Below are 20,312 nucleotides of genomic sequence, written 5' to 3'. Positions count from 1 at the left end.
CTGTCAGTGGGGCTGAGGGTTGCCCATGGTCACTGGGTCCTCTCTGCTGTCACCTCCCAGCCCAGCTCTGACCCGGTGCTGCCCAGGCAGCAAGGCTGGGTCAGACAGCCTTGGACAGTCAGTCCTGGATACAGCCCCCAGGAACACCTCCCCCAGGAACACACAGACCCCCCAGCAACACCTCACACCTCTCTCCTCTGAGATGATCTGAACGAGCTCGTAGTCCTCAGGCCGGTCTCCATCCAAGTTGTGTTTGGCCATGGCTTTGCGGATAACAACGGGGGTCTTATCCTGACTCGTCACCTGTCAGAACAAAGCGGTGTTAACCGGGGGGGTTGGGTACAAAGCCCCCCAAAGCCCCAACCCCAAGCAGGGTGAGTGTCCCCGTGGTGCCCCTGCTAACCAGGATGCTCTTGTACATGTTCCCGTTGTCCACGGCCAGGCTGACCCGGATGATGCAGCAGTCGTCGACCTGCTGGTTGTAGAGGGGAAGCGAGAGGGAGGAGTAGCTGGAGATGCCGGAGACGGAGCGCTTGTGGGTACGGGACGCCGTCACCGGCGTGGAGGAGACAGAGGAGGAAGAGGCACTGCTGGAGCCCGACCCGATGCCCGATGTGTCCAGGGAGGAGAGGGAGGTGGATTCCCAGAACTGGAGGGCAGGGAGGAGAGGGGATGCGGAGGAGGACACAGTGGTTTTAGCTTCTCCGTCGGCCACAGACGGGGCGTACCAGCGCTGGGGGAGGGAGGCCAGAGGGATCTCACTGACCTGTGACAACGGGGGGACCGACACGACTACAGCCACCGCTGGCACGAGAGCCCCGACACGCTGCCCGAGCAGCAAGGGTGTCCCTGGCCCCGGTGGGTCAGAAACAGCCCCCAGGACCCTCCCCCCCCCCTCGGATCCCCCTCGCTGTGGCCTCTGGAGGCCTGGCCCCCACCAGCTGCCCCCTACCTTCTTCTCCTGGCAGTCGGGGGACTCGGGGATGAAGCTGATGTTGATCTCCTCCACGTCAGAGCTGCTGGAGCCGGCGGAGGTGACGCTGAGGGAGTCGGTGGCGTCCCCGCTGCAGAGGTACTGCCCACACTTGAGCTGGTCGAAGGATTTGGAGTGGGAGCTGCCGCTGGCACAGGGCTCAGAGCTGGGAGGCTGCCGGCTGCCGGGAGAGATGCGGGGCAGCTGAGAATTGGGCTGGGGACAGAGCTGTCCCTGCCCATGCAGGGGGGTTGGAATGAGACAGACGATGCTGAAGATCCCTTCCAACCCAAACCACTCCGGGATTCTGCTCCAGGGCCCAGCCCAGCCACCTCCACCCCCATCCCGCTGGGCCGGGCAGACTCACTCGCTCCATCGCTTGATGATTCCCGTGTTTTTCTTGGCCTTCAACGTGTTGCTGGCTGACTCGGAGAGGGGCTCGATCTCACAGGACAGCCCATAGCTGGGAGGGAGGGAAGGAGGGAAGGGAGAAGAGAAGGGAAGGGAAGGAAGGAAGGAAGAAGGGTGTTTGAGATCTCTGCCCCGTGCCAGCAGGGTGAGGGGGCAAAGCCACAGAGGGAGCTGGGGCAGCTCCAGGGGGATGCGAAGTGGGAACTCCTGATGTGCCCTGCTCCCTGCTCACCTCTCGGCCTCACTGAGCCTCTCCAGGCTGTGGAACCAGTCCACAAACTGGTCCTCCTGTGTAAAGCTGTAGTTGTTGCAGGCTGACTGAAGCAGCTTGATCTGAGCAATGACTTCAAACTCCTGAAGCAAACACAAACCATGAGACCAGATCTGTCTGCCAGCCTTGGCCTCCTCCAGCCCAGCCTCACACATCAAGATTGAGAATCACCCCCCTCCCCAAAAATTAAGAATGTGAGGGCAAAAAGTGAGAGGGATCAACCCCAAAGTGACTGACACAGCCTGGGCCTGGACCAAGTCAGCCTCCATCCCGCTGTGATGTAAAGTTCTCACCTTCCTTCTCTTCTCAAAGTTGATCAGCCCACCCTGGAGAAAAAATAAATAATAAAAATTAAAAAAAGGAGTTGAATGGAGTAGGCAGGAAAAAATTCCTCCCACCTTTCCCTGCCCCCTGTCTGGCAGATGACAGAGGTGGGTGCCCAGGGTGCAGTGTTGCATACAGCATGCCCAGGGTGCAGTGGCCAATACAAGACACACGGGGGACCAACCCTCCCTCCCTCCCTCCCTCCCTCCCTCCCTCCCTCCCTCCCTCCCTCAGCCCGGGCTCTGGGCTGTGCAGGGGAAGGAGAGGATGGAGATGGAGGTACATACGTCCAGGAAGTCCTTCATGGCTGTGTCGAGCATCACCAGGTCTGTGAGGAAGGTGCCAAGGTAAGGAATGGTGCCCTGCATCACACCCTGTAGGGACAGCAAGGGACAGGGGGGTCAGGAGGGAGGTGGGAGCAGCCAGGGAGGGGTCCTGGGGGTGGTTCTGCTGGACTCACCATCTCTCGCTGCTGCTGCTGCCGCTTCTGTGCCCGCTTCGGGTTGATCTCCAAGGTGGCAAATTTGGATGTGCCCTCCTGGATGGTGGGGAGAGGTGGGGATCAGAGCAGGTGGGAAACTGCACTAAAAGATGAGCTATACCTCACCCTGCTTTTATCTTCCTTGTAGAGGGAAAGAGGGACGAGGGGAAGAGGAGGAAATCACAGCTAAGATTTCTCATGGTTCAGAGGGAGGAGAGGCTCAGGGAACAGGAGGTGCTGCTCCCATTTCCAGATCTGGATAAATATTCCTCAATGGGATGTTTTGTTTCCTGTTGCATTTCATGTCCTCTCAGCCCTCAAACTGGAGCTAGGCTGAGAAGCTGAGCAGAGGCTCCATGGAAAAGAAAGACTTTTTTGCTGCAGCCTTTCACAAACCCTCAAACCCCACCTGAAATCAAGAGGACTTGCACTGGGGCTGTTAAAAGCAGCCATCACCCAGTGCACTGGATCCAATCCCACTGTTTATCTCTGCTTGCTGAATTGCTCTGCAAGCATCAGGTACTTATGACTTTTGGATGCAGAAGCAGAAAGCCCAGCCTTGTCCAAAACTCCCTGCCTGCTCCTCAGACTCAGCAGGCTCTGCCTGCACCCCCAGCAGTGCTGCAAGGGATGAAACATGATGGAAACTTCTGCCAGCATCACCCCATACCTTGATGAGAAGCTCCCGGCTCAGTGAGTGGTTGTTCTCATCAGAGAAGATCTCAGAGAGCTCATGGAATGTCCGGAAGCTCTCCCTGCTCAGGGAGAAACACAGAGGGAAGTCAGCAATGGTGTCACCCTGAGGTCTCTTCTGCTCACCTAAAGGACCCCTGAAACACTCAAGCAAGGCCTTGCTGTTTGGGGGCTGTTCTGGGGTGTTTGGCAGAAGGAGGAGGAGGTGATGATTTTTATTTCCTCACCCTCCTTAGCTCCCTGACATCTTATGCTGGTGCCTGGGTTTTTGGCACACTCCAAGAGGCAAAGCTGGAGGTGAGATGACCCCACCACCTACATCTTCAAGGGCTGTAGCAGGACCTCCCCCACCAAATCTGCCCATGGCTGTTGGAGCCCAGCAGGCACTGCTTACCTCAGGACTTCATCCCAGGTCTTCTTCAGGCGATGAACAGCGTTGCACTGCAGAGCCGAGAGGATGGCTCGGAGGGAGGAGAAGTTCTTCAGGATGCGGCACTCCTGGAGGCAGACAAGGAGAGGACAGGACTCAGCCTTAAAGAAAGCCCCAGGATCTGCTGGGATTCACACACCCACAGGATGGATATTAGAAAATATTTTGTCACTGAGACAGTTGTCAGGCATTGGAATGGCCCAGGACAGTGGTGGAGTCACCATCCCTGAAGGCATTTAAAAGGCATTGGGACCTGGTCCTTAAGGACAGGGTGTAGTAGTTGACTGTGGTGTTGATCAAAGGTTGGACTGGATGAGCTTGGAGGCCTCTTCCAACTTAAACATTCAGTGATTCTGTGACCTCAGCCCTTGGGTAGGGGTGGGAGGTGAGCAGGGTGCTGAGCTGCCCTACCCGAGCCACTTCGATCCATCTCTCCACCACTTTGGCTCTCTGCTGTGGCTTCAGGCTCCGGTCCCCAAGACAGGTGGCAATGACACAGTTGGCCACACTATTGAACTGTGAGACTGTGGCACGGATGGTGGGTGCCAGGTGCTCCTTGCCCTTCTTATCTCGCTGGGACCAGATGCAGCCCAGGCAGTGGTAAGGCACCACCTTCTTAAACAGCTCCTGGAAGACAAAGGGATGTGGGATGGGGATGGGTGTCTTTGGGGTTTCTGGGGAGGGAACAGGCCAGGAGGAAAAGGATGAGCCAGGCCTGTGCCCAGAGCACCATCCACCCAGCTGTTGAATGAATACTCACAGCATCCATCAGTGTGAACTGTTCTGCCACCATCTCTGGGGAGAAGGAGAGGAAATCTGGCTTCCCATCCCCAAGCCCATTCTCCTCCACCAGCTGGAAAGTGCAACTGCCATGGTCCACAGCTGCAAGAGATGGTGTGAAGTTGAGCACCACAAGCCCAGGGTCCACTCCAGTCCCCCACAGACACTCACGTCCCATCTCCTGGACTCTTAATTCCCATCTGGCTTCACGCCTTGAGAAACAAGGCTCAGATAAAAGGATAAATCATTTTAAACCCGGACACAAGTGTCTGGAGAGGATCAAAGGCAGATTAGCTAATCCATTTAGCAATCTCACTCCTGGGAAGGTTGGATTAGCTTCCCAGTGTCCCTCCATGTAACCACAGCCAGGGCTGATGCGGGTTCTGAAGACCCTCAATGCCAAGCAGGAGCACTCCCTCCATCCGCAGCCGCAGAGTACCCCCCCCCACAAGCAGGAAAGGACAAGGACCTCACCTTCTGCTTCGGACTCGCTCTGCTCCTGCTGCTGGAACTGGGCCAGCAGGATGCGGGCTCGGCGCTCCAGGTCGGATCCGGGAATGTTGTGGCGCACGTAGGAGATGAGCTGCTTGAGGCAGGTGAAGTCAGGGGGCTTGCGGAAGTCCTCGGAGTACTGGTCCAACCAGGCACCCAGGATGGAGGAGATGGTGCTGGGGAGAACACAGGCAAACTGTGTGAGAACTGGGTGCCAGGAGAAACTGGTGTGCATTCCCAGGAGCCCCAGGAACCAGGAGCATCCCTGGGACAATGCACAGCTTCATGGGAGAACCAAAGAGTGCCATACTGATAAACATACTTTGGAACCATTCTGACAGCAGAGCTAAGAACAGGAGTCAGCCTGTTAGTACCTCAGCACTTCTGTTTCCCACCAATTTAAAAAAAAGAAAAAAAAAAAGCCACAAGACTTTGCTGCCAGGCTGCCTAGCTGGTGTTTAATACTGCTGCTCCATCAGGGTTGGAGGGAGACCTATTGTGAATGCACTGACACCTCTCCAGCTGTGCTGCAGCCCAGTGCAGCTGTCTCAGAAGGGCAGTGGGACATGAAGGCTCAGACCCATCACCAGTCAGAACATCTCAGCAGCAGGGAGCTCCTAGGAGACACCCATCCTAGGCCACCCATCTCTCCTTCCCCCACAGCTCAGCCAGACTTACTTCTTCAGCTCCATCCTCTCATCCACAGCATGCCTGGCGTGGTCCCCATTCGCCTGCACGTGGAGTTTGCCATACCTGGTGGGACACAGGGCAGTGAGTGTCTTGGACAAAGCTGAGTCTCAGAGCTGCCTCTTCTGCCTCCACACCACTCACAAAGGTTCCAGGGTGTTGGAATAAACCTCCCATGTACTGTCCTGCTCCCCCAGACTGCCACAGCCCCCATGTTACAGGAACAGGGAAGCAGCCAGCACTGGCCACCTTGCAGCAAGGTACCAGCTGGAAGGGCTCCAGCTCCCAGTTTTGTCCTCCCTGCCCTAAAACCTTCAAGCTGATGGGGGTGGGAGAAGCCCATTAACCCTCCAAGGCCTGGTAGCAGGAGATGCTGGGGGTCTCCTGACCGAGGGGGCTCAGACACCAGGCACTCCCAGCTGTGTTTTCAGGGCTCAGGGAAGCCTCACCTGTTAAGCAGCAGGTCCAGCACTTGCTTGGTGGTGGCAAAGGCCCGGTAAGTGCACAGGAAGATGGTGACATAGGTGGAGTCATTGCCTTTGAAGGCTGAGACCAGGTACTCCACCAGCTTCTCCAAAGTCCCAGCTTTTATTGTCCGCACCTTACACGTCTCGTAGAGGTTCAGGGCTGACTCGTTCTCAAACTGCCAGGACAGGAGCACAGGTCAGGGGGCTGGATGGAGCTCAAAAGCTCCGTGTGGTCCCACCAGCTCCACAAAACACTTCTGGATCTAGGCTGGGACCATGGACCCCCTGCAGGGGCATGTGATGGGCCTGGGGGCAGGGAAGCTGGGTGCCCAACACGGAGTACTTGAGCATTTGGGAAATCCCAGGGAAGGCCTCAAAACTGCTGAAATTTGGATGCAAATCAGGGTCACCCTATGTTTGAATCCAGAGCTTCAGAGCTGCTTCCCCCATGCCCCGTGCTGCAGGACAGAGGCCAATGGGTGCTCCCAAATAAATACATGATTCCCAGATAAGGCTTGGAAGGAGCTCCCTGGATAGGGAGCACATGGGGGAGCAAGAAGAGGGCAGGACAGAGGTTGATATCGACCCTGCCAAGCCCTGCGATCAGGTCAGCATGTTTCTGGCAGGGAAACATCTAAAAACACCCTGGTGAGAGGAGCCTGGCAGAGCCCCCAGCTTACCCCCAGCCATCGCTGCCCTTTGTTGGCTGTGTGATGGAGCTGCACTTTCCGGAGAGATATGCTGTAGATCACACCATCCTCCAGCTCTTCTCCAATCTCCTGTGTGGAGCTCTGCACAGGAGGACAAGATACACCATGAGATAAAGAGGGTGAAGCGTGTCAGTGATGCTCCTGCAGGTTCTGTACGAGAGATCTCAGCCAAAGCAACAGCAGGCAGGCAGCAAGAGTCTCCCTTGCCTGCTCAGAAATGCAAACCAGGAGACACCAAGCTTCCTGCCAGCCTCATCCTGGGCCCACCTGAGCCCACAGCTGAGCAGAACCAAGACTTGGGAAAGCTGCTCTGGCTCTGCTCTGTGTCCCCAGCCCCTGTCCCAGCCCCTCTCAAACCAGGTGCAGGGCAGAGATGGGAACTCCTCACCTCGTGTAGCAGCCTCCCTGCCCAGCCCTGCCTGCTTCCCCCTTCCCCAAAAAGCCTTTGTCTTTCCCATAAGGTATCATTGCCACCCAGGCAGAGTGTAATCTTGGTCATCTGCCCCTGTGGGAACAGAGCACCTCAGCACACCCTTCAGAATAAATAATAACTGTGGGACCAAGCTGCCCAGAGCTTTGACCCGCAGCAGAAATCCAAGAGGGGAGCTCAGAGCTTGGGGAAAACCAGGGTGGCATGGTGGCATGGCAGTGTGGGCATGGGCAGAGGTGGGACAGGTATACACATCCCTGGGGACAAGCACCTTTGGACTGCAGTGAGACATGAGACTCATGCTACTGCTCTGGTGCAAGGGAGACCATCTAAAATCTGGTGAGGAAGGAGAGGACGCTTCTCAGGGGAGGTGTCCAGGCACACAGCTCTCCCAGCCCCAGCTGGGAGCAGGAGGCTCAGCAGCAGCTCCAGCCCCACAAGGATAATTCAGTTCCCTCCTCCTCCTCTCACCACCCTCTGCTGAGTCAGTGCTTCTCTTAAGAGGATTTAGCCAGATCCTTTTAAACTCCTCAGGGATTTCCCTCGCCCTCCATCCCCCACACCAAATGGTGGGAATATGGTGTGACACACAGCAAAACCCCTGCTTGGCAGATGGGGAAAATGCCCCAAAGCAACCAGCTGGTTAGCAGGGGGAGGTGACAACCCCTGGGGTACAAGGGCTTGGGGACAAGTCCCCACTGGGTTTCACACTGCCAGCCAAGGGAAGGAACCAGCCCATGGCCTTCCCTGCAATCTTTCTGCCAGGAGCACAAAACCCCCCCTGAGCAATGGTAACCAGGCAGGGCTCAATGGGGGAGAAGCTGCCATGGGGCGAGCCAGGATGGAGCCCCAAGATGGAGCTCCAGGAGCAACACTGCTTCCTGCTAAAAATCTCCTCCCAAACTGCTCCTCATGAATGTAGAACAGCCACAGCCAGTGCCCCAGCTTCAGACAGCACTGCACATCTCCAGAGACCCTGAGCAGACATCTCACACGTGCACCTCCTGTGCTCCCTGAGCTCCATCCCTTATCATCCCCATCCCAGCAGCAGTCACTCTGCTGCTATCACACCCTGCTCAAGTCAAGTGCTTGTTTTGAGCCAGGAATCAAGGCAGGAATCAAAGAGTAAATGGAAAACTTTAAAAAACCTCTCATTCATGGCAGTAATGAATGAGGACAGAGAACCCCCCTGGGCAGGGTTACTGCCTCTTCCTCACTTTCTGCTTAACCTGCTCCTCTCACTTCAATGCCAGACTATGGAGAGATTTGGTTTGCTGAAGCCCAAGAGGTTGTGAGGCTCCTAACTTAGGCTGTGCTGTGAACATCAGGAATCTGTCCTGGGATTCACTGGCTTCCAGACCAACCCTGACAGCACCAGCACAAGGCAGTGGACAGACAGATGTCCCTCTGTCCCTCTCTTGTTCTCTGCACTGGGATAAAGCATGGCATAAATTTATGTTCAAGTATTAACAGGTCTGAATAGCAAGAATGGAAAAACCCGGTGCCTGTCAAGATGCCATTAAAATTAATAAAGAAATCAAATCATATGGGAGAACACATGTCCCAGGATCAACCCATGAATCACTGGCAGCTGCTGTGCAACTGCAGTGGAAATTCTTGCCATGACCAGGCAGGGGGTTTCACTCTGTGCTTCATGCCACGTGCAGAGGGTACACCCAATTCTGAGCTGCGTAGAAGAAAATTTCATTTCCTTCCCATATTCCAGATTGTCAGATTCATTCATTTTTTTGTCTTGCTGACTTGCACACTCTCCCCCAAAGTTCCCCCTTTGCAAACCACACACGAAGTACTCAGCTTCCCAGTGGTCTCCAGCCAGGCTCATGCCAAGAGCCAGCGAGCTGCTACACTGGTACTTTTTAAAATTTGGCTATTTATATTCTGTGTGAGCTTCCTCTTTCCTACCACTGCTTCTCCAAGATGCTGATTGTGCATTCCACACATGTTGGTTAAAAACCAACGAAGCAAAAAACCAGCAGCAGGACGAGACCGGTGAACTCCCACTCCAACACCTGCACCAAACACACCTTTCACCCTTTGCAGATGAGGACACGGGGGTGGGAGCAGGGCTGGGAGTGACAAAAACCTTGACCTGTGGCTCATGTACGTGCTGCTCGCTGAGAATTCTGCCACCCTCAGCCTGACACTTGGACCAGGATTTCCAGCCAAAGGGGAATGGTCTTCAAAATGATCTCTAAAGGTCTCTGACAGAGGAGTGCTGCTTAATATTACTGCAACAGTTACTGCTCCCCCTTGTTTGCCCTACACGTCTGGTGGAGTTTTCTGCTCCTCCTAGCAGGAGGGGATGGAAGTCAGGCCTCGGCCAGCAGGACGAGGCCAGCAGCACCTGGGCAAACTTCACCCCTGGTTCAACCTGAGCATCACCCCAGGGCAGAGACTGGGGTGAACAGCCCCTTCCCCTTACTGCACCTCAAATGGCTGCAGCAAGATCCAGCAAAGCTTTTCTGGGAAAGCACTAACTGGGAGCTCACGGACACCATTTGCACCTTCCATCAAAATCACACAGAAAGGGCTCAACGCCCCAGAAAGCAAGAGCTGAAGCATTTCAAGATGGGCACCAAACAGAGAGGCCACAGAAAACGAACATTTGACCACGACTTCTCCAGCTCAGTGTGCAATCAATCCCGCTGCTCTCCATCCAGCAGGAAAGAGGCCTCCCGATGGAGGGGCACGGAGAAAAGCCACATGCTTCACTTTGAGCTATCAGCCCCCCGACTCTGCAGAGATGGAGGCTTCTGCCAAAGCAGCGGTGAGTGAACTCTGCAGGAGTTCATCCCCTGAAATATGAAACTGGAGGCCTGCACCAGATGGCTTGCCTGGCTTTGGAGGCTGCCTCTTCCAAACTGCAGATTGCCCTGGGCTGCCTGAGCAACCAGCTCCCCACCACAGTTCAAAGCATCGCTGACTACACCACGGAGGAATTCCTGCTCTCTGCAATAAACTCTCCGACTCTCTGGTGAATGTTCCAGTACACAGCGTGGTGTCAAACCCCACGTCTTCACACGGAGGTTTAATGATGAACTCGAAGATGTAGCCAAGGTTCAGAGCCTGGAGGAAGGGCTGTGGAGTGAGAGAGCCTGGCAGGAGCCAGAGGGAGCAGCAGGGAAGCTGCTTCCCTCTCTTCTCGCCGGCTGAAGGGAAGGGAAAATGCAAAAGCCAAACAGCAAAGCAAAATGTTGGCTGAGGAGCTGCATTTCATACAGTGAGCTCAGTAACAATGGTGGTTTTGGTAAGAGAGGAGTGAAGCACACAATTAAGTGTGAGCATGACAGCATCCCAGCACGTTACACACTGACAATTATCCAGTGATTACCAGGTCTTAAGAGCTCTGGTCCCATGTGCCCTGGGTTAGAGCATCGGCCTCCAAAGACACACAGTAATGAACTGTTATTGGAAAAAGGTTTTAATTTCAGCACACGTGGAAGAGGCAGAACTGCTTAAAGTGCTTTTACTGATGCTCCCTGGACAACAGCTGGTTTAAAGATCAAGACGTTTGTGTTACTCTGTTCCTTTTCAGCTGGGCTACACAAAATGCCTCTTCTACACACAGGTATAACACAGCACTGGGATTTCCAAAGGCTGCTGCTGCCAGCCACAAGAGCACTAAACCCTGCCCACGGGAAGCAGGGAACCTGTGCCTGGTGGGAATTCACACTCTCACTGGCTAATGAGATGAGAAAAGGCAGAGCTGAGCCTCAGAGACATCACCAGGAGTTCATCACCAAAGTTCCACATTTACACAACTTCAAAAGGATTTGACAAAAGTTGGTAAAGCCAGAAACAGAAAACAAGGGTTGGGTCTTTCCAGTCCTCAGTCCCTTTTCAGAACAATCCCTGGTCACCAGCAATAGGAAATGGGGCATTCCAGAAATGAAAGAAACCAGCTCTACCAAGGCTTGTGTTCCCCATGCCTGACACCAGCCCCAAGTTAACTTTTGTTTCACTCTGGGGAGAAAGTCCTGAACCCATGCAACAAATTTTTGGGGCCTCTTATGTAAACCAAAGCGTAGGGCATTATGTAAAAGGAAATAGGAAAAAAAGCCACCCCCATCTAGCGAAAGGAAACCAACTGCAGTTCCGTGAACCAAAGATAAAGACCTCAAAAGCAGAAGTACCCTCTGTCCCACGCAGCCAAAAAAAGCCCACGCAGCACAACAGTCTTCCTCCTGGGGACTTCCAGGCAAAAAGCCCTGGGGTGGATGTTCCTCCACAGCCCATCTATTCTGCTCCTCACACTCATTGCCAGTTTCCTTCCCCTGGCCGTGCTCAGGAAGGCAACAGAGACTGCCCAAAGCTGGGGAGGAAGCTGCTGAGCATCCCTCGTGCCCTGTGCTGCTGCCTGCTGACCCAGGGTACCTGCTCTGGAGCAGCAGCCCCATGGAGGCAGGAGCACTCCTGCTCCCAAACACCATCCCAAAGAGGATGTGGCACTGGGTACAGTGGTTCTCTGCAGCCAAGGTTGACCTGGGACGTGTTGACCTCCTGCTGTTTCCCTTCTCCCAAGCTGTGTTCCCGTTGCTGCCAATGGAGCTCAAGTCCCAACCCCTACCCTGGACATTGCTTCCCATGCGGGGATGTTAGGCAGATGGAAAGGATTCCTTTGGGTTTCCAATACTCTCTGCCTTCCTGCTCAGAGCTGCCTCAAACCAGGACTCATTCCAACAGCTCATTAAAACATAACAACAAAAGGAGAAACAGGAAAAGAACAGGAAAAAGGGCCAGAAGCTAAACCTAAATCCACTAAGAAAGGGAAATGTTTTTGCCAGGACACCAAGACAGTGGCAACCTCAGAGAGCCTGTTCTCACCCCATCAGCTCCTGGGCTCTAAACCCAGGCCTTCTCAACACCTCGAGCTCCACTTTTCCTCTGCTGCAGGTGTTCCAGCATGGAAAGCTGCACCCAGGCCCTGCAGACAAGAGCCCCAGGGCCATACAGCACCCAGCACCATGCACACCCAGGGAGCAGGACTGGGGTGCATCACCCGGTGTCTGCCTCTCGGGGGGATGTTACACCCCCTCCCTGGGGATGCTGGGGCTGCCCGAGACTGAGGGCAGGTCTGATCCTGTCCTCATAACCCAGAGGAGTTAACAACAAAATTCAAAGGCAGCTCAGGAAGGAGGGAAAGCAGCGGCTGGTGGATGGGTTACAAAGGCATCTTGTGACTTGCAGGCAGTGAGTCAGTGGCTGGAGAGAGGATTAGGAGCTCTTGGGTCCAGAAACGAGACAGAGCAGATTCACAGGACTCCTCCCCCTTTGCTTTTGTTTTGCTTTTAAAGAAAAGTAAGAGCCTTCTTACACATAGGGGCTTTTTTTCTTTTTAATGCTCTTTTTATAGTCTGGAAACTAAAAGTCCAAGATCTGCAAAGATGATCCACGGCTATTCCATTCCCCCAGCCTCCAAGGGGCAGGATCAGGCTCCTGACATGGGGGGTGATGCTGGTACTGGGGGATCAGCCTGGGTGAGGGGGAATCTCCAGGGAAAAACAAACTCCAGCTGCAACTGGCAGTGCCAGAGATGACTGCTTAATTCCAAACCTTCTGGTTCCTACACTGGGGAGTACAGAAGACCCCCAGCACATCTCCCAAGATGTTTGCACCTTATGTGAAACCACCCCCAGAGCAGGACTTCCCTCGTGTCCCCTCCCAGGGGACCTGCCTGGGATGGGCTCCCTTTGCAGGCTCTGGAAGGTCAGAAGAAAACTGAGTGCAGGAGGTTTTGCTTCCTCTCTAAGTCAATGGAAAAAAGGATCCAGCCAACACAGCAGTTCCAGCTCTTGCTCCACACTCCTTAACTTTGTGTTCCTCATCACTTCTGCGTGTGTTTCAGCAGCACCCAGGCTCAGCACCAACGCCTACCCAAGAGCCAGGCTGGCACCCAAGCAGCTGGTCCCTGCTCACCCAGCAAAGCTTCTGCTGCAAACTCCCCTGCAGCCTGGATGATAATTACTGGAAGGGAAACCAGAACCACACGACTGGTGAAAACTGGTGCATAAAAAATTAATAATACCTCCTGCTCTCTAAGGAGGAATAAAGATGGAGCGTCTCACAGCAAGCAATTGCAGCTCAGAACAAAGAGTCTGCAACAAGCAGAAAACTTCCAAAACTGATTATTTTTCGGTGTGTGCACAGTTGCACCTGGAAGTCAGGTGCCACACAGTCACTCTGTGATGCCTTGACCAAATGCAAAGAAAAACCAGGTGTGTGTCCTGAAGAGGTCACAGCTCAAACCTGCCCCCATCTAACCTTATTCCGCTGACTCCCCTGCTGAAGCCAGAGCCTTATGATTTCTGCAGCAGCAAGAACTGCCATGTGTGTTTGAAAGGGACAGTGATGAGCTTGGCATTCAGAGCTGACATACCCTGAAACTGATTGGTGTGCACATTCCTGAAACATCAGTTACCTTAACCAGAATACAGACCTGTTCCTTGCCATCAGCATCTGCAAGCTAGTGAGTTCCTCCATCCCAGAAATCAGAGATGCAAAGCCTGGAATAAATATTCTCCTGCTCTCAGCTAGTACTCCATGTGACTGCCCAGACAGCCAAAAAAATTAAGAACTATCAGCAGCTCTAAACCCAGCTTCTTTTGTCAAACCCTCCCTTGCCCCCAGCATGTTCCTGACCTGCATGAGCAGAGCACACCCCGGGCACCAGCAAGGGAAGTGGGATATGCAGAAAGGGCAGCACAACAATGTCCCCTCTGGCCACCACATCAGCCCAGCCCCAGGAATTTTCAGCCCCTCGTGCCACACTGAGCCACCAGGCTGGCCCCGTGCCAACATTCCCAGGGATTTTCTCCCCACACCATTCCCAAGCAGCCTGGCTGAGCTGTGAGTGGCTGCCCCTGCAGTAACCCACCTGCTGCAGCTTGCAGGGGGGAAGGAATGAAAGCAGAAAAAAATCCGATCTTTCTGTAATTCTGAAGGTACACAGATTGAGCTGGACAAACTGGAGGCTGTCCAAAAGCCCTGTCTGGCCGCAGTCTGGTTTACTGTAACTGCTCCATCACCCTTTGTTTCAATTTGAACGAGGTTAATTTCAGTTTAGCTCAGACACAACCTTAGCTTAGAGAAGCCGAACCAAAATAAGCTCTCGCCAAAGCAATGTGTCCACCCATGTGTTTACACTGCCTGACATCGACTTACATTAAAGCTGAAGCACGGACAAGCCCAGACGCCCCCGAGCCCCCTCCCCCAAATCCCATCACTTCTTGCATCGATGAGGATGCTCGGGGGGCTCCGGGTGCCCCCAGCCCAGCCTGAGCCCGGAGCAGGGCAGGTTCGGGGGCTCTGCCAGCCCGGTTCGATGTCCCCGCTGTGTTCGGGGGCTGGGGAGGGGCTGTGCCGGGGGCACAGGAACAGCCTGGCCGGGTGGCCCCCCCTTTGTGTGCGTGTGGGCACCGGGGTGACCCAGTAAACAGCTGAAGCAGAGAAAATGCAGCAACAATCCAGTGCGGGGAGGCAGCGATGGGCTGCCGGGGAGAGGACGGGAGGAATAAAGACCCGGCTTTGTTCTCCAGCCGTGCCCCTTGCACCCGGGCTGACCCAGGATGCCTCCATTTGCTGCCAATCGGGCTTCCCGGGATGTCCCACTGAGGTCCAGGCTGAGCCCATCTCGTCCCAGTCTCCTCCTGATATTCCCAGTGTGTTCCATCAATCCCAGCTGCGGGTTCCAGGCCACCCCCTGCGCTCCCGGGAAGGGCTGGGAGGGATTCTCCTCTTGGATGGTTCCCTTCCCACCCCCCCCCACCCCCCTCCTGTTTGTTCCTTTCCCCAGGGAGAGGAAGCTTTTCTTGCTTTGTAATCAAGAAAAATCTCACCTTGGGAGCACTACTTGAGCAGGTGTCAACGAGGCAGTAGGTGCTATGTAAGCAGATAAAGGGGCAGGAGTCAACAAGCTGACACCTGGGGGGGCTGCAATCTGGATGCTCAGTCAACAGAGCATCAACAGGGCTGATTTCCACAGCTGGAGCAACTGAGAGCTGAAGTTTAATTGGCACCTTTAGGAAGAAAACAACTGAAAAAAAAAATTAAAAAAAAAAAAAGCTAAAATTCTGCTGTTGTCAAGTGCCTGAACATGCATGCCAGGAGCCCAGGCAGCAAAGTTTGGAGCCAGTCCCTGCCCTGAGAGCTGGGTGTGCCAATTCCTGCACGTCCAGAGGGTGTAGAGCAGCTGCAGCAGGAGAAACACGGGTGGGCAGGCAGGGCAGGGGCTGCCCTGGGATGGATTCCCTGCCCTGACCCTCAGAGCAGGAGCAGCATCCTCCATCAGCTCCCAGCCAAACCCCGGGGGTGGCAGGGAGAGAGCAGGCAGCTTCACTCAGGATTGCTCCAGTTTCCCACCCACTCTGATTCAGCACAGATTTTTGGGACCACGTTTCCTCCCGCTGTTCCCAGACACAGCCTTTTTCCAGGGAATTCACTCCTGCCTCTGCTCGGGGACACAGGGCATGGGGCTTCCTGCCTGCTGCTGGGTCCCTGCTGGCATTTGCAGACAAGCATTCCCTCACGTTGCCAGAGCTCTGCCATGGGAGGTAGAACAGCACAGGAAGATCTCTGCTCCTCCTCCTGCCTGTGGCCCTTTGGGGAGCCAGTACAGGCACGTTCCCACCCCAACCTGCCTGTTCCTGCCACCCAGCTCTGCTCATCCCCTGGCATCACCACAGGTGAGCATCCCTGTGGCTCATCCTCCCATTTAAAACTATTTCAGGGGACAAACCCAGAGATACCCAAAAAAGCTGATGTGCAACCACGTGGCAGCATCAGTGTGAAGAGGGCAGAGGTGCCCTCACCCTCCTACCCTGGCTCCTTCCTCCAACATTGCCTGGACCAGGACGGGTCAAGCCTCACCAGCCCCATCCTCCCAGAGCTAAGTTTTGCCAAGGAATATGCTGACATCCAGGGGAATGAGGACTGGGAGAGGTGTTGGGATACTCTCTCCCCCCACCCAAGAAGCACCTCAGGGAATAAGTGTTTGTTATGACACTGGCATGAGCCATAGCTACACCCTGAGTCACCCAGCACTGAGGGAGGGACCAGCCTGGCCTGTCCTAATGCCAGGTTTTGCTGTTGCAACTGGGACTGAATCTAGTAAACCAAGTCATCTAGAAACCCAATCAGCCCAGGGACAGCCACCAGCAGCAGGCACTGCCACAGGACATCTGCCCAGGGAGTCCTGACCAGCAGAGCTGCAGCTGGGACACAACCTCCATTAAAACAAACAGAAATTAATAAAAAGTGAAACCAGCAATATTTGGAGGAAATCTGGGCTGGTTTCAGATGACAAAACTAAAGGTTTTAACCATGCTCTGAGAAGCCTGCAGTGATTGTTGCAGAGTGGGAGGAAAGAGGGTGACACCATCAGCCCCAGTGAACATCCCCCCTGTCCTCCAGTGCCCACAGCTCTGCTGCTGCTCCAACGAGAGCCAAGGCAGTTCCGTAGAAATATTAGGAAGAATTTTTTCACTGTGAGGGTGACAGGGCACTGGCACAGGCTGCCCAAGGAGGTCTTGAAGTCTCTGGAGACAATTCAAAGCCCACCTGGTTCCGGTGTGACTGCTGGAGGTGACCCAGCTCTGGCAGGGGGGGTTGGACTCAATGAACTTTAGAGGTCCCTTCCAACCCCTCCCTTTCTGTCATTCTGTGATCAGACCTCACCAGCAGCAGCCCACCAGTGCTTTTTAGGCAACTGTCTTTGAACAGAACCCCTGGGGTTTAGGCCAAAAATGGAAGGTGAGGTCCCAAACCCCCTCAACCACATCAAGGTGTGCACTTCAGCATCCTCATTCCCTTCCCACAGCTGAGTTTTGGCCCTGCCAGCCCTGGGCAACACGCTTTGCTCTGCCCAGCTTGGCCACACCATGGTTTCCTGAACTTGGCTCCAAGCCTAAGCAGCCAACCCAACCCCAACACATCATTTCATGAACGGGTCTGAGGGGGAAGCCCAGAGCAGGCTCTCAGCTTTTGAGTCTCCATGGAGACCTGACCACTGCAAGGAGCAGGGAGAGGGTGAGTGGTTTTGCTCCATCACATAAAAAGAAGTTCTGGTAAGACGGGTAGTGAGTACTTTGAAAAGCTGGTTTCCACACAGGCCCTCAGCTCAGCTGCTGTTTGCTAACGTGTGGTTAGCAGAAAGAAAAGCCACTCTAAAAATAATGCCTCAGCATTCCAGATGAAGTTGCCTCCGATGAGTTTCCTCTCCAGTCTGCTCTGTTTGCAAGACAAAACAACTTCTTTCCCTCCCCTGTCAGCTCTGAGGACTCAGCTGGTGTCCAGCAGCTGGATCCATCTCCATCCTGTCTCCATCCTACCCACTCCAGGATGCTGTGCCCACCAGCACCCACGTGTGGAGGGGCAGAGGTCCTTCCCCATCCCAGCATATTTCTGACTGCAGAAATTCTGCTGCCTCTGCCTCTGCCCATTCTTAATCTGCACCAGCACTCAGCTGTCACGTAACTCCTGACCCTCAGGTATGTTAGAGAGGAACTCTTGGTGGTTATCTCATGTAAAAATGCTGCCCTGTAAGAACCTGTTCCCAACAGAGCCCCCAGAAGGCAATCAGAAGACTTCAGAGATTATTTGCGTAACATGAGAAACACAAAACAAACAAAATCAGCTGGAGAGGGATGGAGGCTTCAGGTGCTGCACTTCCCACTTCACTACACCAAAGCAGATCAGTGTTTGCTCACTGCAGCCCCAGGGACAGCACAGCCCAGATTGAGGAAAGGATTTCCCTGACACCTCTGGGAGAGCTGTTCCCAGGTGTTAACATTAAAAAAAAAAAAGGCCCACCCACAAAAAGCCTTCTGCAAACACCAGATTACATCTCAGCAAAAGTGCTCCTGGGCCAGCCCACCAATGCACCACGGGCATGCAGCACCCAGGCACCTCTGCCCTGCTCCCATCCCCTCCCCACGTCTCCATCCCAGTGTCCACCCTGCCAGGAAGAGCTCCCAAGGAATGTCTGTGATCACTCCATGCAGGAGCTCAGCACTCCCCTTCCTCAACGACTCCAGAGCAAAGTCCAAATGCCTTTTTTATTGGAGCTGGGAGAGCCAGGAAGGCTGGGGTTGCTGGGACCAGAGGGGGAACAGGAATGAGACAAACTGACAGCTGAAGTACCCAAGCAACTCAGTCCTTCCCCTGATGCCAGTTTTGCCAGGAAAGCACAGTCCAGCCAGAGGCTTCAACAGTTCCAGTGGGATGCTGAACAGGTCTCCCTGGGCACCAACTCCCTCCTTGCAAGAGCCCTCATGCCAGCTTCACCTTCCACCCTACAGAACAAAGGTCCCACAGAGCCCTGCAGCAAAACTCACATTTTGGGCAGCCCAAGGATGCTGTTGTGGGCTCTAACCCAGCACCACACATGGGATAAGCAAATTAATTTATAGAGCCTGCAACTCAACTCTTTCCCCCTGAGGCCCAAGTAATGCTTCAAATCCTGTCCCCTTCCCCCAGACCCCGCAGGTGACATCCCACCAAAGCAATGCACAAACTCTGAACAACCCCCCCAGCTCTGCTGGAGCCCCCCAGCCCCACTGCCAGCAGCTCAGCCAGCTTTGTATCCAAATCCTGCTCCTTAGCAACGACATTTTTTCCCCCTCTTGCTGGGTCTGTGGGAGATGAGGAAATATTTGAGAACTGAAACAGCCCTGCTGCAAGTATTTATTTAAATAAAAGGAGCACGGCTGCTTGAAAGCCAGTGACCAGGCAGCTCTGGAGATAACAGCATTAGAGAAAGTACAAGCAGGGGATGCCCAGCTTTAAATGTGGTGTGGAGTGACCTAAATAAGCTCTCTGCTCCTTCAATTACACATCCCCGGGGGGACAGAGCGGATGGCAATTAGAGAGCTGGAAAGGGTGATGGAAGAGTTGCTACTGGTGAGGCCCTTCCTGTGCCCAGAACAACTCAGGTGGCCCTAAACCCAAGCTGTACTCTGGCCCTAACTCTTGGGGGGGGTCACAGCTTACCCCCACCCAAGCTCCAAAACTGCTGAGTTTCAGCTGAGTGAGACGCATCCCTGCAGGCACCACCAGCCTGATGCTCTTTTTGCTCATTGTACCCTAAACAAAGTGTTTAAAATTCTCTGAGATGGCATTTAGCTTCCCCTGCCCAGTAATCCCACCTCAGTATCTGTGAAACAGCTGCCCCTAGCAGAGTGACCTGGGGGACCCCAAAGCCAGGGCACTGGGGTGGCAGGGGGGAGGTTCCCTGCCCAGACCGGGGATAAACCAAGATTTCAGTTTCCAGGGCTGCCACCCAAAATCCACTGAAACCTCAACAAGATGCCAGTATAGGAGGGGTTACCACCCCCGTGGAAACATGGCACAACAGCCTCCAAGTAACACCATCCTTATACAAACACCTCTCTCCAGTCTCTCCAGACTTGCTCTAACCATATCACAAATAAGAATAAAATAATCCCTTCCACCTCTTTCTTTCACATTCTGCAGCAGCAGCCACCAACAATCAGCATCTCAGCCTGCTCCTGGTCTCACCACTGGCTCCAAACCCTTCTGGAAGGGAGCCAGAAGGCAGGCCCCCATCCAATACCAAGAGATGATGTTCATCTGGCATATTGCATGGGGCATATCAGATTGTGCCTGGGGGAGGAGAATGGGCTGGGAGAAAAAGATCTTCTTCCAAAGGCACCATTGGAAGCTATAAGAAGATGGCTTTTAAGAGACATGTTTGCCCCTCCCTCCCCTGCTTCCCAGCTGTAAAGAACAAGCACTGACCTCCAAGGCATCTGGGCTGAGCAATTCAAGTGTCTGAGTTTGCATTTAACAACTGAAAATCTCCTAATTGTTCAGAAAACAAATAGAGGCAGAATCACAAAGACAAGAGGTTTTTTTTGATCTGTGTCAGCCCAGCCACTTGTCCAGAGCTTCAGCAATTTCAGCCTTGTGAAAGTTTCAGTCTGTGTCATCTGCAAGGGGTGTTTATGACCTGCTTGCCCAGCAAGGACCAGGAGGAGGGTCACCAAATTCACTTTGCAGCTGCCACTGGCCAGGAAGGCTTGGTGCTGCAGATTGGGGACGGATTGGAACTGGAGAAGTCAACGCAAAAAGTCTGCAAAGCTGCTCGATCACTCCTTGCTTGAGACAGTTTACATTTTCCATTCCTT

At 54.1% G+C, this 20,312-nt stretch overlaps 1 protein-coding gene across 5 annotated transcripts in view; it reads right to left on the bottom strand.

Moving 5' to 3' along the window:
• The window catches only part of RALGDS (ral guanine nucleotide dissociation stimulator), a 55,932-nt gene that overhangs the window by 2,281 nt on the left and 33,339 nt on the right, over positions 1 to 20,312 (bottom strand). For 4 of the 5 annotated variants that reach the window (XM_071766653.1, XM_071766652.1, XM_071766651.1 and 1 more), the window contains exons 2-17: positions 6,690 to 6,800; positions 5,992 to 6,185; positions 5,534 to 5,608; positions 4,838 to 5,031; positions 4,344 to 4,465; positions 3,995 to 4,210; positions 3,548 to 3,651; positions 3,131 to 3,215; positions 2,440 to 2,517; positions 2,267 to 2,353; positions 1,949 to 1,981; positions 1,617 to 1,738; positions 1,341 to 1,436; positions 953 to 1,154; positions 404 to 766; positions 189 to 303 (exon numbers count right to left, since the gene is read on the bottom strand). In XM_071766653.1, coding sequence (XP_071622754.1) covers positions 189 to 303; positions 404 to 766; positions 953 to 1,154; positions 1,341 to 1,436; positions 1,617 to 1,738; positions 1,949 to 1,981; positions 2,267 to 2,353; positions 2,440 to 2,517; positions 3,131 to 3,215; positions 3,548 to 3,651; positions 3,995 to 4,210; positions 4,344 to 4,465; positions 4,838 to 5,031; positions 5,534 to 5,608; positions 5,992 to 6,185; positions 6,690 to 6,800 — 2,197 coding nt within the window. The remainder of the gene's footprint in view (positions 1 to 188; positions 304 to 403; positions 767 to 952; positions 1,155 to 1,340; positions 1,437 to 1,616; positions 1,739 to 1,948; positions 1,982 to 2,266; positions 2,354 to 2,439; positions 2,518 to 3,130; positions 3,216 to 3,547; positions 3,652 to 3,994; positions 4,211 to 4,343; positions 4,466 to 4,837; positions 5,032 to 5,533; positions 5,609 to 5,991; positions 6,186 to 6,689; positions 6,801 to 20,312) is intronic. The other variant, XM_071766650.1, reaches the window with a different exon arrangement.

This window comes from Heliangelus exortis, chromosome 22 (genome assembly GCF_036169615.1).
Source record: "Heliangelus exortis chromosome 22, bHelExo1.hap1, whole genome shotgun sequence".
Lineage (NCBI taxonomy): Eukaryota > Metazoa > Chordata > Aves > Apodiformes > Trochilidae > Heliangelus > Heliangelus exortis.
The sequence above is the reverse complement of the archived record's forward strand: the minus strand, read 5'-3'. Positions and strand labels throughout refer to the sequence as shown.